The sequence below is a fragment of the Zootoca vivipara genome, chromosome 11 (assembly GCF_965207765.1).
Source record: "Zootoca vivipara chromosome 11, rZooViv2.hap1.1, whole genome shotgun sequence".
NCBI classification, from domain to species: domain Eukaryota; kingdom Metazoa; phylum Chordata; class Lepidosauria; order Squamata; family Lacertidae; genus Zootoca; species Zootoca vivipara.
Window position 1 is genome coordinate 8,533,137 of NC_142594.1, and position 14,168 is coordinate 8,547,304.

The window sequence follows — 14,168 nt, forward strand, 5'->3', positions numbered from 1 at the left end:
AAACTAGATCCTGCCAGTCCCACTCCTCTGTAGGCCAGCTTTGACAGGTGAGTGGGACCACCACCTTTGATATAATGATGTCAGGTAACTGATGTCAAAATTTGAAGGGGCTGCTATACCTGCTGATCAGACTTACAGAGAGACAGCCCCTTCTGAAGTCTACAGAGGGGGAAATGCTACTCTTTGCAGAGAAATGGATTCGAAGTTTGGCTTAGTGAATCTGACCCAAGCTTATTTTCTGGACTGCACTTTGAAGGCACCAACAATCAGCTGATAGTTGCTGGTGCAGAACTGTCTTCAGTCACTGACAAACAGCCGATTGATGATGCTTGCAGAAAGCTCGGCTGTACTTTTGAAGCCCTGACAATCAGCATGTACCTGCAACCCCCCCCCCCCCAATATCATAACTTACCTGCCCCACAACTGATGTAATACATGATGTCAAGTGTAGTAGAGGTGGCTGTGGCATGGCCAAAGTGAGGAGGCCTGGTGGGTCTTAGTAGGCTCAATAACCAGTGGTTCCCCACCCCTTGGGAGGACCAGATGAGAATATGGAAAGCATGATAGGGCTTCATAATCCTTCTAATGCTCTGGCTTCCCATTATATCTAATTGGAATCTATCTATGCCTGGATGTGGCATCTGTGCAGGGAAAGATTATGACCAAAGTGTTTAATTGTCCACAATTTACACTATCTATGACTTTCCACTTTGTCAGGCAGAAGTGAATCACTGGGGCCTTCCAGTATTTTGGTCATTTCAAATTACAGTGTCAAGCTTGATGATCTTTGGAGTTCATGATTCTGAGAGCTTTATGAATTCTGCTTTGGATTTGACACCCAAAAGGCAGATTACTTACATTTAAAATGTGAATTAGTTTTAATCTTTATGACTTATTGTACTTAATTCTCAGTGACTTGGGCCATAGACGTAGGGAACAAAATTAGCAAAACATGTCCCCAAATTAACCCTTCCACTTTTTATTTGTGTTCTAAGCAAATATTTTTCATATGCTGTATTCCCATCAGTGAAGATTCTGTGCACAAAACTTGTGCTTTACCCGAAAATTGTGTAGTTCAGCTCCCACTGACTGTCATTCTGCTGGGGACCTAATGTGTTTGCACAGCGTTGGACTGCTTCACTCCCCCTTGGATCCTTTTGCTACCCTCCACATGCCTTCCCACTTGTCCCAAAGATGAGCATTTCACTATCAATAGTGGTGTCCTCAAGGCAGCATTAAAATACTTTTTTTTCCTCTTTCAGCATGTTCCATCGGTTTGCACATTTTTAGTGTGCCCTATGATATGAGTCATTAACATCGAATGTTACTTAATCCAAAAAATGTTTATCCAACAATAAGTTACCGTAGTTAATTACTTGTCTTTGAACCTTATAGTTTACAGATGATGAAGCAGGGAGCATTGCATCCTCTGATCGTGCTGTTCGAGGCAGGAGGGATAGTGTGGTGAGCAGGGCTGTCTGGTTGTGCTTTTTGTTCTGCTGTTATGAACTCTGTTGCATGAAGTATCACAGGTCCTAGATCAGGCATCCACAAACTGCAGCCTTCCAGATGTTTTGGCCTACAACTCCCATGATCCCTAGCTAACAGGACCAGTGGTCGGGGAAGATGGGAACTTTAGTCCCAAACATCTGGAGGGCCAAAGTTTGGGGATGCCTGTCCTAGAGTGAGTTGAGTAAGCTAGGTGTCACTCTTCACGTTGTGTGCTCATATGAGCTGGAAGTAGTCATGTTCTGTTTTATTATCTCTTAAGGCTGAATTGCATGCTGCTGTTTGGGCCAAGGCATGCCATAGGTGTCATGGGCCGAATAGGGAGACTTGGTAGCCCTAATTAGGCCTGTTGGCTGGGGGTTCCCCACCACTGTTCTAAAACCTGCAGAATCCTATTGAACCCAGGCTGGAACCCCATCTCTGTAATGGTTTTTATTTTTATTTTTATTAAAAGTTATTAAAATTTAAACAACAAAAACAAAGCAAAACCCTCAAAGTGGTTTACAAAAACGTAGAGGGTTGTTGTGAAATGACCTTGAGATATTTTATGGGAAATGAGGCATGAATGAAAATAATCAGCTTGTGGCTGGCCAATGTGGTACCCTTCAGATGCTGTTTAACTATAAATACCACAGCCTCAGCCACCAATGCCTGTGGTCAGGGATAATGGGAACTGTAGTTTCACAACATCTGAGGTTTCACACTAGTTACTCCTGTGTTCATTAATAAATGAATTTACTTTCCTTCTATATCTTAAAGCAGGCATCCCCAAACATCCGCCCTCCAGATGTTTTGGACTACAATTCCCATCATCCCTGACCACTGGTCCTGTTAGCTAGGATCATGGGAGTTGTAGGCCAAAACATCTGGAGGGCCGCAGTTTGGGGATGCCTGTCTTAAAGTAATAAATTTCCCAAGGGAATATTTTGGTTAAAATGCCTTTCTCAGTACTGGATAAACTGATTAAAGTTGAAGTAAAAATTATTAATACTGACTACTCCTTCACAACCTCATATAAATGTCACTAAAGGCATCAGTTTTACCTAGAGTATTCCAAATTCTCTCTACTCAGGCTTTAAGAAGTGGTTCAGTTCTCTTCCATTTGTAAATGATTTTTATTTAAACAGCAATAAGTTGGTTACGTTTTGCTGAGTTGTAGATTTCCGGTCATTTAAATATCCTGTCTCAAAGATGACTGGATATAATAGCTTATATCCAATTGTTGTACTCAAAGCAGACCCTTTGAAATTAATAGATTTTAGTTACTGAAGTCTATTAATATTAAAGAGTCAACTCTGAAGACAAATCAGTTGGATATCATTGAGTGTAGTAGATTGTTTACTAATTAGTGACCAAGACCTCCATCCAAACAGAAGTGAATTCTGTGCAGTGCGGGCATATTTCTTGAATAGTTGTATATTTAATATGAGAGGTGTGAAGTCCCATCTATACACAGTCCTAATGTTATTCTCCCTAAGATTTTTTATACTGTTTAATATATTAGTCAAAAATATGATATTCCACACAATTTTATTTAAATTTAATTTTCTTTTCACAGTCTAACACTTTAAATATTTTGGAGAGAGCTTTTCTAATTGTGAGCTGGTGGTTTTTGGCTAGGGTATAAAACTGTGTCTGATATGGCAGTGGCATTGCCCATAATAAATTGGAACTCTCTTGATATACTGGATAGTTATTCTATATACTCTTCCTGTGTAGTGGAAACACATGATTCAAAACCTGCATTTTTTGTAATGTGTCTTATAATTAGTTCTCTAACAAGAGACTTTTTGTAGTGAAGGTAAAATGTGTGAGTTAAATATCTTGCTGTTAATTATACTTACAAAAACACTAGCTTGATACTCAGCAGCATTCTTAAAATGCCCCTGAATGTGACAATGAGATACTAGCTTTAAATGTATTGCTCCAATGAGAACTATATTCTTCTTCCACCCTTACGCTAGGCTAGGAAGGTGTTTTGAAGACCAGTAGGGAGGACCAATAGATGCTGGAGCAGGTGCAATGTGAGTTGGTTAGGTTTGTAAGGGCATAGGTTTGATGCCAAAGAAAGGATAAAAGCTATTAGGGTGTATGAGAAAGATGACTTATGACCCTGTCCAGATTCAGTAATGATACCATTCTCCTCTTATCCTTTAAAACTCTGAAGCTGATGAGATTGAAATTAATTCATACATGTGATAGTACCATCAAATTCCATCATGTTCTCGTCCCAGATGTCCTCAGGTTGTCATCTGCTTGAAACTACATAAGGAGTTAATCTCATGAGAAACAAATATATGTGAATGCATGGCATTGTGAGAAGGTTGGTGATTGTGATTAAGCTGTTTTTCAGTGTGAAACCCCTGGGTTCCACAGAACAGAATTTGAAAACCATAAAAATAAAATATAAATTTCCTTAAGGTTTTCCCAGTCAGAAAGGAGAGAGATCTCACTCTTCAAAGAAAAATCTCATCTAAAACAATTTTGGCAAATAAGATTAACATACCCACATTTTATTTCATGTATCTGAGATGTATTATTCTACCATTTCTCTCTCCATCTGTTGTGTTTGTCATCAAAGTCAACTGATTTTTCTGATCATAGTGAAACTGCAGCTGATTATTTTAGCCGCTCTAATCGTAGGGGAAGCATTGTTTCTGAGTTGGATGATGTCAGCATTCCAGACATGAACAGTGTGAGTGTTTGATAATGTGCTGATGTTATCACTGTAGGTTTACTAATGACTGTCCTTTTTCTTTTGTAAATGTACTAATATTCTAGTAATGCTTGCTGATTTTAGTATAAAATGTTGCTAGCTGTGCAGAATATTACATATATAAGACTTATTTAAAATATAGAATCCAACTTGCATGGTCTTCGTCTTTTAAAAAGAAACTCCATTTAACTTGATCATGTTGCAGAGTGTTTAACTTTAATATCTGTATACCAAGGTCTAAATTTGCATGCAAAACTGTTCTTAATTATAGATTGTCTTAATTACATACATTTGTAAATAGTACTATAATTTTTAATGGCACTTTAATTTTTTAATGGCACTATTGGAATTTGAATATAATTATATACCGGTATATTCAAATTCCAATAACAAGTTGTCCGATGCTATGTAACAGACATGCATGATATTCATTACAACCCTATAAATGACTGCATGGTTTAAAAACAGAAAAAGTTTGAACTATAGCATTCCTGCTTGTAAGTTCATTTGCATTTGGATCACAAAAAATATCTCTAAAGAGATTTCTGTAAATTCCAACTTCTATGCAACCTGGTTTTCATTTATTATGGTACATGCCCCTCCCCTTGACAGGTTTCTGTAGGGAAGAAGGTACACAACATGAATCATAGCCAAAAATTGACAAAGGCATCACTTTAAGGCTATGCTTCTCAGGTGTGACTTCAGCTGAGCCTTCCTCCTCCTATACCAACTGCCATCAAAGGAAGGGGAAGCAGCACTTAGGCACCCCTCCATCATGCCTAGATACAGCTACAGCAGTGAACCCCTACTATGTACATGAAGCCAAATTATCCTGTTAACGTTTTTAAAACTAGTTATCTTTTCTAAGATGCCTTAGGAAGGCTTTGCTCTGAAAGGTGTCATAAAAGTACTTAGAATAAATAAAATAATATATATAGGGCAAATGTTGACACAACACTCTGATAATTTACTCAAGTGTTTTTTACTTTGGCACTTGATACTCTGATTGCTGTTAATGAAACCTGATTAGCATTGATTGTGGTTGAGCTCAGTGTTTAATTCCTTAATGATGATTAAGTCTAGGTTGGTAGGGCCAATTTGTACATGAGAAGGGAAGGACTAGAATGAGAAAGGACATTCTCTGATCTGCTTCTGATCTCAAGAATTCCAGTTCTTCCTCTTGTTTATAAACTACCTCTTAAAGGAGCTGGGAGAAGACTGATACTGCCTGAGAAAGTGAAAAACCAGATCCTCTCACTAATTTAATCAAGCTGGCATAGCAAACCAGATGGTGCAAGAGAAGTCTGCTAGTACCTCCCCCCAAAGAAAATGACAGGCATATAGCACTTAGATTCATGATACCTGCGATAAAGTGAGATAATGATAAATCATTCGCCAGTCATGGCCTAGTATCTGCTATTGCTCATACATAAATCCTGGCTAGGATCAAGAGAGCTTTGTGCACTGTGCTTCTGATTCTCTTTCACTTTCTCTCTCCCATCCTTCTCCCCCCTCCTCCCTCGCCCTCCCCTCTCCTGCTTTTCTGGTAGCAGTCAAAATTCATGAAATGGCCACTTCAGTGACAGATTTTTGGAAAGCATTGAAGTGGGAGGCTTAAGAGGGCTTGTGTGTGTGTGGTCCTTCAGATCATGGATGTGGAACAATGGTTCCCCAGATGTTACGCTGCAGCTCCCATCATTCCCAGTCGGCAATGGCAATGGTCAGGAATGATGGGAGTTGTAGGGCCATCCCTGCTTAAATCCTGGTCTGTCTTTTCATAAAATACCCAAGGCAGCTATAATAGGTACACTGGCTTTTGGGCGAATGATTCAAACTCTTGTGCTAAATGATGGTTTACAAAGGCAAATATATTTTCATTTGTTCAGAATGTAATGTATATCTAATTTTGGGAATTAGCTGCAAATTTAGTGATAAGTATATACAGATAATTTCATTTGGTTGGTTATCCTCAGCCACTCCTTCAGCCGTAATGACGTCACCCAGATGTCCACCACTGTAAAAAGAAAACCTCACTTTCTTTGTTTTCATTAGACTGCGTAAGCTCACTGGAAAGCTATTTACAAAAGCTATAAGTCACATTCTAATTCTTTTTGAGATTTTGTGCCACAACTGAAAGTTTGATTGCAAACACCATTTTTAGAGATGAAGTGACATTGAGTGGTTGGTTACAGTTGCTAGCTAGTAGCTTGGTTCCCTGTTTCCAGTACCTAGAGATTCAAGAAATTGGATAAATACTTTGAGATACTGTTAACATTCTGCTGGCTATAGAAACTGGAGGTGCAGTCGCTACAGTCATTCAAAATGCATCATAGCATGCTAGACGTGGAGAAAGACATTCAAACCTGACCAGCTCAGCATTACAAGAAAATTGCATATTCTTGCAGCCTGCCATTAATACCTGCTAGCCTTGATAGTTAGTTAACTTTCCAGATAGTGTTTGCTGCCCTGGGCTCCTTTAGAAAGCAGGGAAAGAATGAACTTTTGATAATGATAATAAATATTTGAACATGTGAAGAAAATTTATGGAGCTAAATCATGATGTTTTGCTTCATAACTTTCTGAGAGGGTTAAAATCTTTTTAAAACGAAAACTCAGAGTCAGAGGCCTTTGTGGAAGGCCTTTGCAGGTGCCATTGTGTCTCTGGGTGCTGGGTTAGCAGCAATCCCTGAACTAGAGTACCATGAATTAAAACCATATATAAAGGTAAAGGTAAAGGGACCCCTGACCATTAGGTCCAGCCGCAGATGACTCTGGGGTTGTGGCGCTCATCTTGCTTTACTGGCCGGGGGGGGGGGCGTACAGCTTTCGAACTGCTAGGTGGGCAACAGCAGGGACCGAGCAATGGGAGCTCACCTCATCGTGGGGATTCGAACTGCCGACTTTCTGATCAGTGAGCCCTAGTTTTTCATAAATTATGCTTCCTGTTCATAATTCGTACAACAGATTACTAATGAAATAGCATTGTTTATGTTGTCTGTCCTGGTAGCAATTGCAAATAATGAAAAACTTTTCTTAACCCATTTACTACTAAACTTTTATTTTGGAAAGCAGAAATGGAGAAAAATGTTCATAAATTAGTAAAGCTTACATGTTTAAAATATATTACTTAGTGAATTTCCGGTAGTCAATAGACTTTTTTCAAAAAAAACAACAACCACACAACCATTACTGAAATTATATTCATTGAATTTACTTTGTGTGCTTGGCTTGACAAAAGGCTAGCCTAAGAAGCAACTTATTGTCAATAAGGCATTGTGTTAATTTGTAGGACTGATACTACCTTGTGCGGAGCTGTTGATTCTGAAGTTTTGTTAAATGCAAATGCAATAGTCAGGTGGAGGAAAAGGAAGAAGGAAACTTTCATTGTGTAATACTGTTTCAGCTTTGTATTGACATGGATGAAAAAGGGGTCCCAGTTACTCAGATTTCTAATTCAAAGAAATGATTCAAATTTAATATTATTAACACTTTTCTTTTTTTCAGCTGGAAGAAAAGAGTGACAGGCCATATTCTGACTTGTATACAAGGGTGAGTGTTTAAAGATATTTGAACAACTTTAAAACATACCAAAGTCTGCATATTGATGCCAATTCAAAAAAACATGGTAGGATATCTGGAGATTCTCCAACCTCCTGTGTGTTGCTGATTGTCTTCATTATATTTTTTCAAGTATTTGTTTGACAGGATATGGTGTATCATCTACATCAGCTGTGATCATTGGGTCTGATTGGATACGCAGTCCAAAATATCTAGAGGGCACCAGACTGGAGAAGATTACAAATAATGTTGTGCCAGATCTATAACCCATTTGTAAGAAGATAATTTTAAAATAAGTTCTGCTCCTGTAAGAGCTGTTTGATGAAAAAGGACATTTGGATAGACTGAACTATATGGGAACTTAGAGAATATATTTCCTTGAAAAGACTGATAAACTCGTTTGGAAGTTTTTAGTACAGGCATCTCCCCATTTACACAGGGGTTACATTCCCATGTACCACACCTATATGTGAAATCGTATATAGTGGGGAATGCCATCTAAAACACCTGTAAACTCCTAAACCTCTGGAAACCCTTGAAAAAACGAACATCACTTCTCAGACTGGCATGAATGGTGGCAGTGATGACTCAATCTTCCTCATCACTGGAGGATGATGTAGAAACAACGACAAGAGGATAAAGCAGTACCTCAAAGTATCCGGCTTGCAGTTGTAAAGGCTTTTGGGATTGCTAGCTGTTTTCCTGCTCTTTTCACGCCATTTTTGCACTTTTCCTCTTCTTTGGAGGCCGGTTTTGCCATTTTTTGCATCTTTTCAGAGTTTAATTTGATTTATTTAATTATTTCCTGGCCCCACACATAGACACGGTCACACACAACTCGAATGTGTGTAAGTGGAGAGACACTTGAATGTTGAAATCTGAACTTCATAGTGTGTTGGGGAAAGCTCTTGAAATGTATGGGAGCTTTTATGCCATGTTTTTCTTTCTTTAGCCAGCGTCTCGCAATTCAGCAACTCCTTTGAGTGGAAACTCATCTAGACGAGGAAGTGGAGATACTAGCAGTCTAGTGGATCCTGATACCTCCTTAAGTGAATTGCGGGTGAGCAGACTTTCATAGGCTAAAAATAAAAGGTTATCCTCCTTCATTTGGAGAGGAAGAAATAGACATTGAATAAGACTACAAAACAGAATCAAAGCACCTTTTTAAAAGCAATCAGGGGTTTGGGTTTTTAAATTTTCCTTTGATTACAAAATGCTTGCTGCAGGACTGTGTGGGATATAAAATTAATAACATACCAGGCACTTTTGTTTATACATAACACTATGCCAATGCTGTTTGAAAAAGAAACTAAACTCCGCAGCAGTCTTACTCTTGGTTACATGGGAAGAGAAGAGGGGGAGGCAAGGAGCATGTCCGGCACATTGCTCAGACTTCTGGAGGTTTCATCTGTGTAATTAGTGCTAAATGTAGGAGTTCAGCATTTAAAACATCACCTATTGATCAGGCTTCTTATTCTTTTTTTTTTTAAAAAATATTTTTATTAATTTTCCAAGATCAGGCTTCTTATTCTTAACCATCCCTTAGCAGTCTGAAAGAAGTAGGGAATTATTTGTACTGTTTAGAAATGGCTGTAATTGTTTAGCTGTAAAGATTTTAGTTCATATTGATGGGTATATCTTTTCAGTATAGTATCCAAGATAAGATTGTGGTGCCTTTTATGTTTGAAATTAGATGGTATGATACTTCGAGGGTGTGAGATTTGGGTAATAAAACATTTCAATTTACAAACATTATACATTATTTCCTCCATTTTTTAGCTTTGTAGAAACCACTGAATTAAAAATCCACATATGTCAGTCAAGTTAGAAAATTAAGAATACAGCAGTAATTTAATTTGTTCAAGTGAAACACACACTAATCTAAATTCCTGGGCTTTAATCACAGAGTTCAATAGTAAGTTCTTTGCAATGTTCTTATGCAATGGTTCATTCCTATGTCCTGCAGGATATCTATGATCTTAAGGACCAGATACAAGATGTAGAAGGGAGATACATGCAGGGACTTAAAGAACTAAAGGTATAGCAGGGTTTCTCCCAAGCATGCATTCTCTATGGTAATATGTCAGCAATTAAGTTTTTGCCAGTTTCACTAACAGAGCTTTACTAACACCTCACTTTTTAAAAGATCTTGCCTAACGTACAAACTAAAAATTGGTTCATATTTTAATATATATATGTATCTGCCAATGATCCCCCCCGTATGTTTAAGTGTTTAATGTGTATGTGAAAAAGGCAGTGAACTTTCTGTTCCACTAAAGTAAATAATATAGGAAGTTTAGCAGATGCTTTTGTATTGTTTGCAGTTCCATTTTATTTTTTTAATTAGCAACTGGATATTACCAATAGTATGATTAGGGACTGGGGGGGGGGGGCGCAGCTGAGTTTCAAAATAATAATAATATTGGACCCGAAATTTATTCCAAGAAATAATTATTTAAACTCCCACTTTCATAGACTGTAAAAACATAAAAGTACAATTTATTATTTTATTTTTGGCATGCTAAAAGCAAACACAGAAAACTTTGGTGTGATCCATTTAAGCAAACACAGAAAACTTTGGAATGATCCTATATATCTTTTTGCCTCACGTGGATTACCAGCTTGGATTAAAAATTGCAGAGGCAATTCCTATTCAAACATTTATAGAGGCTCCTCTCAGTTATGGAATTCCTTTTCACTAGAAAACATACAAAGGTCAAACCTAAATGTCTTCTTAGAAAGCTTACTATACTCCCAAAGAATTTTGGGTAACCTAGCCAATTGGCTCAAGTTAAAGATATTTCTACAAGCTGGTATAGAATGTGAGCCCTTTCCCTGGTTCTGTGAACCTTAACAACTACTTTGTGTAAAAATGTTTTCCATTTTCACTAATCATCCCAGTTACCACTTTAGATATTGGAATCTCTCTACTGCAGGAGCTACTGTATGGCTTGACAATAAATGGCAACATTTACATATCACAATTTTATCATGAACACACTGCTGGCTTCAGCTCTGTTCCTTCCCTAGCAGGAGCAACAAACCATAAATCCTGAATTAGCATTACATCTGAACCAAGGGCTGTAGTTTAGGTCAAAACATGCCATGATATAAAGCCAGGATTTGTCCTTGGCTGTTTGTGGTGTGTCTAGGCAAAACAAACTTAGTCTCCCATTCCACCCATTTGGATGTAACACTGAGCCAGGCATCGTGGCTTGTTGTTCCTATATGCACTAGGGGAGTAGTAAAGTAGAAGTGATTTCTGCATTCACAACAAACCATTAATTGTGGTTTACTGTGATGTCCAAAGTGGACCATTGTGGAAACTTCAACCAAAAGTGCAGGTAACTGGAAATTTTGCCTATAATATAAATCCTATTGCAGTTTAAGGTTTTTCATGATCTCTCATGCAGAGTAACTGATAGTCAATGGTTGGGTTCCAAAGAGGTGAAAATATAATAGCTAGCATATCCACTTGTTTGCTTTTATCTTTTAATTTTGGTGATATAATTATCTTCTTTTACACCTTACCCTTGTCTGTACTGGCTTCATTGTTTGGTGCTATATAAATCATATCTATAAAAAGCAAATGTAACTATATTCATTTGTAAGGGGGGGGGCTGAAAATGTACAGTTGGCAATACCTTTATTAGGACCAACCAAAATGTCACAAAATTGTAGTAAGCTTCTGAAAAACCTATTGGAACTGAAACTATAAATTGACCATGTTGGTATAAAAAGTAGTACCAATTTTGAGACATAGTTGTGTGTTTTGAAATAAATTATGACACTGATTTGCCAACTCAGGCCAGTTCCTTCCACTGTATTTTTGCAAGTTTTTCTACCTTACTTGCCTCCCATCTGCATTATTCTCTTCCTTTCCCATCCACTTTCTAGCTAATCACACGTAAAAATATGTCATCCCTGAATAGATACACCCATTAAATAATTATGGTGTGTACACACCTTGCAAAAGAGGAAAGTTCAGAGAACTAACATGATGCTTTTAGCCATAATTGTTCATGCTTTCCCACACTGTCTGCTTGTCTGTTTAGAGCAAAAATGCTTTGGGGCAGGGCTTGTCCTATTCTGCATTTCATTTGGCACTTTTGTAGAAGTCGGTTTTGAAGTGAAGGTAATATTGCAATGCACCACAATATAGTTTAATGTTCTGTACTTCACAGGAAAGCATGCATGTAAAAATGAAATAATTGTATGTTTTAGAAGGAAATACCATTTTCAAAAACTGACTGATTTAGAAGTTTATTTCCCCGAGTGTATGCTAGTATTCACCCCTCCCCATTTTTTGGAGAGTGAATAAAGGTAGACATGAACTGATTATATTGAGACTGCTTTAAAGCTGATGTTTATTGCATTTTTGGGATTTTACAATATTTCATATAAAGGTACAAGTCAAGATCCAGTGTAGTGTAATTGTGCTTCTCCATTCTCTCCTTCCTCCAACACCACATGTGTCCCCAAAATCTGCCCCAGTGGATTGGGAAACCCTCAAGCAGATTTGGGTCTGCAGGGGCTGGATGCGAGAAATGACAAGTTTCATTTCACTAGCAGATGGGCATAATTGTGCTTCACCCATAAATTACATTGTTAATGCCTTAAAAACTTCTTATTTATAGTTAGATGACCAGTGAGACCTGTAGCATAATGTTGAAGTGCAAACTCAACCCCCCGAGTGGGTTACTCCTGTTCAGGGCTCCAACCATCCTGCAAAAGGAGCCCTGTAATGCTGTTTAGGCCTCAGGGTTGTAAATAATGCCCCCCCAGTCTTCCCATGCTCTTACCCCCAAACCCACGTATTTTATAGCAATGTAGCTGGAAAGATACAGCTCTGAAGCTAGGAAAGCTTAACACCCAATCTCCCCCTCCAAGATACTACATGCTATCTGGGACTTGAGTAGATCTGCTCCTGCTTTTTTATCCAGCCTCCATTTTCCCTTTGAAGTCGTTTAACGTAGTCTGTCAAAATGCTTGAGTTTGTTTGCCTGATCTGTCATCTTTAGACGTTACTCCTCCTTCACTGCCATCAACGGTGTAAATTCACAGGTTCTTGACAGGTAGTTTTGGAGATGGTTGTTTAAATACTATTGTCTTTTAATTTACAAATTTATGTACTTCTGTGTACTAGGCCATCCAAAGTATGTTAGCAGCAACTCCTTTTTTTTAAAGTTACCGTTTCATCTTGAATGAAAAAATCGCCGAAAATCCTTTGTGCGCATGTGTATGGGCCTCTCCCGACCCAGAAGCGGTCATTTCCGATGCACTTCCGGGTCGGGGGGGCCCATACGCATGCGCACAAGCGATTTTCGGCAATATTTTTCCGACCGTGTGCGCATGCGCACGGGCGCGCACTCCCCCGCCCTCCGGCCCGCTGCGCGCGCACTCCCCTACCCTCCGCGCGATCAGCGCGGCGGGCACCGGCCCGAAGCCCGGTAAGTCTGGGGACCCCTGCTCTAGCCCATAAAGGTTTACGCCGAAGTGCATTGTTAGTCTAAAGTGCCACAAGACTTTTGCTGTTTTCTGAGCAGATTAACACAACTACCTCTCTGTAAATGCTTTTTTAAAGGCTTTCATGTGTAAAACAATTGCTTGGCTTACTGGCATTCTGCTAGAAGAATAAGAGAAAAATAAGTTATGTGATTAACATTTTTCTATAGGTACCTATTTATTTGACTTCTGCAGATTTATTATTGGGTTCTGTTAAAGATAGTTGAGTCCGTGAAATATAAAACATAAGTCTGTTTGCTATTTTAGGGAAATTGTATTATGTATTTCTAATGTTTAATATGGTAAGTTGAGTAAAATTAAGTTTAATAAGATCTTACATTATGTATCTAGGAGTCACTTGCTGAAGTTGAGGAGAAATTTAAAAAAGCAATGGTTTCTAATGCCCAACTGGATAATGAGAAAAATAACTTAATCTATCAAGTGGATACTCTAAAGGATGTCATTGAGGAAAGAGAGGAGCAGTTAGCAGAATATTACAGAGAAAATGAAGATAAGACAAAGGTATTTGTATTTTCTGTATTACTAATAACGAATTTGCATTAATAGCTAAATATTAAGAAGCTTAAGAGTATGTTTCTGCACGCCTGTAATTTGTTAAACAACTTGGTCTCTGTAATTTTAATGAAGATGAAAACTTTACAAGGTTAATTTTGTTGATGGGCTCACAAGTAGGAAAATGTAATGATTTTTAAGACCATTGAATGTTTTTCTGCAGTTTACAAATAGATTGGTTTGCATTCAACCATTTTCAGGCTTATTTAGGCAATAACTTATCCTGGGGTAATCCAGGTCATTGCTTGTTTAATCTTAGGTTAGTTACTTTCTATTCCTTTGAATTACCAGCAGTCTGGCCTCTGTT

The 14,168-nt window shown here is 38.2% G+C and overlaps 1 protein-coding gene across 45 annotated transcripts in view; it reads left to right on the forward strand.

Annotated features, from left to right (window-relative positions):
- The window catches only part of LRRFIP2 (LRR binding FLII interacting protein 2), an 81,502-nt gene that overhangs the window by 53,196 nt on the left and 14,138 nt on the right, over positions 1 to 14,168 (forward strand). For 29 of the 45 annotated variants that reach the window (XM_088653807.1, XM_088653809.1, XM_088653820.1 and 26 more), the window contains 6 exons: positions 1,396 to 1,464; positions 4,091 to 4,204; positions 7,730 to 7,774; positions 8,736 to 8,843; positions 9,750 to 9,821; positions 13,640 to 13,810. In XM_088653807.1, the coding sequence (XP_088509933.1) occupies positions 1,396 to 1,464; positions 4,091 to 4,204; positions 7,730 to 7,774; positions 8,736 to 8,843; positions 9,750 to 9,821; positions 13,640 to 13,810 (579 nt within the window). The remainder of the gene's footprint in view (positions 1 to 1,395; positions 1,465 to 4,090; positions 4,205 to 7,729; positions 7,775 to 8,735; positions 8,844 to 9,749; positions 9,822 to 13,639; positions 13,811 to 14,168) is intronic. The other 16 variants (XM_088653834.1, XM_088653835.1, XM_035128801.3 and 13 more) reach the window with 3 other exon arrangements.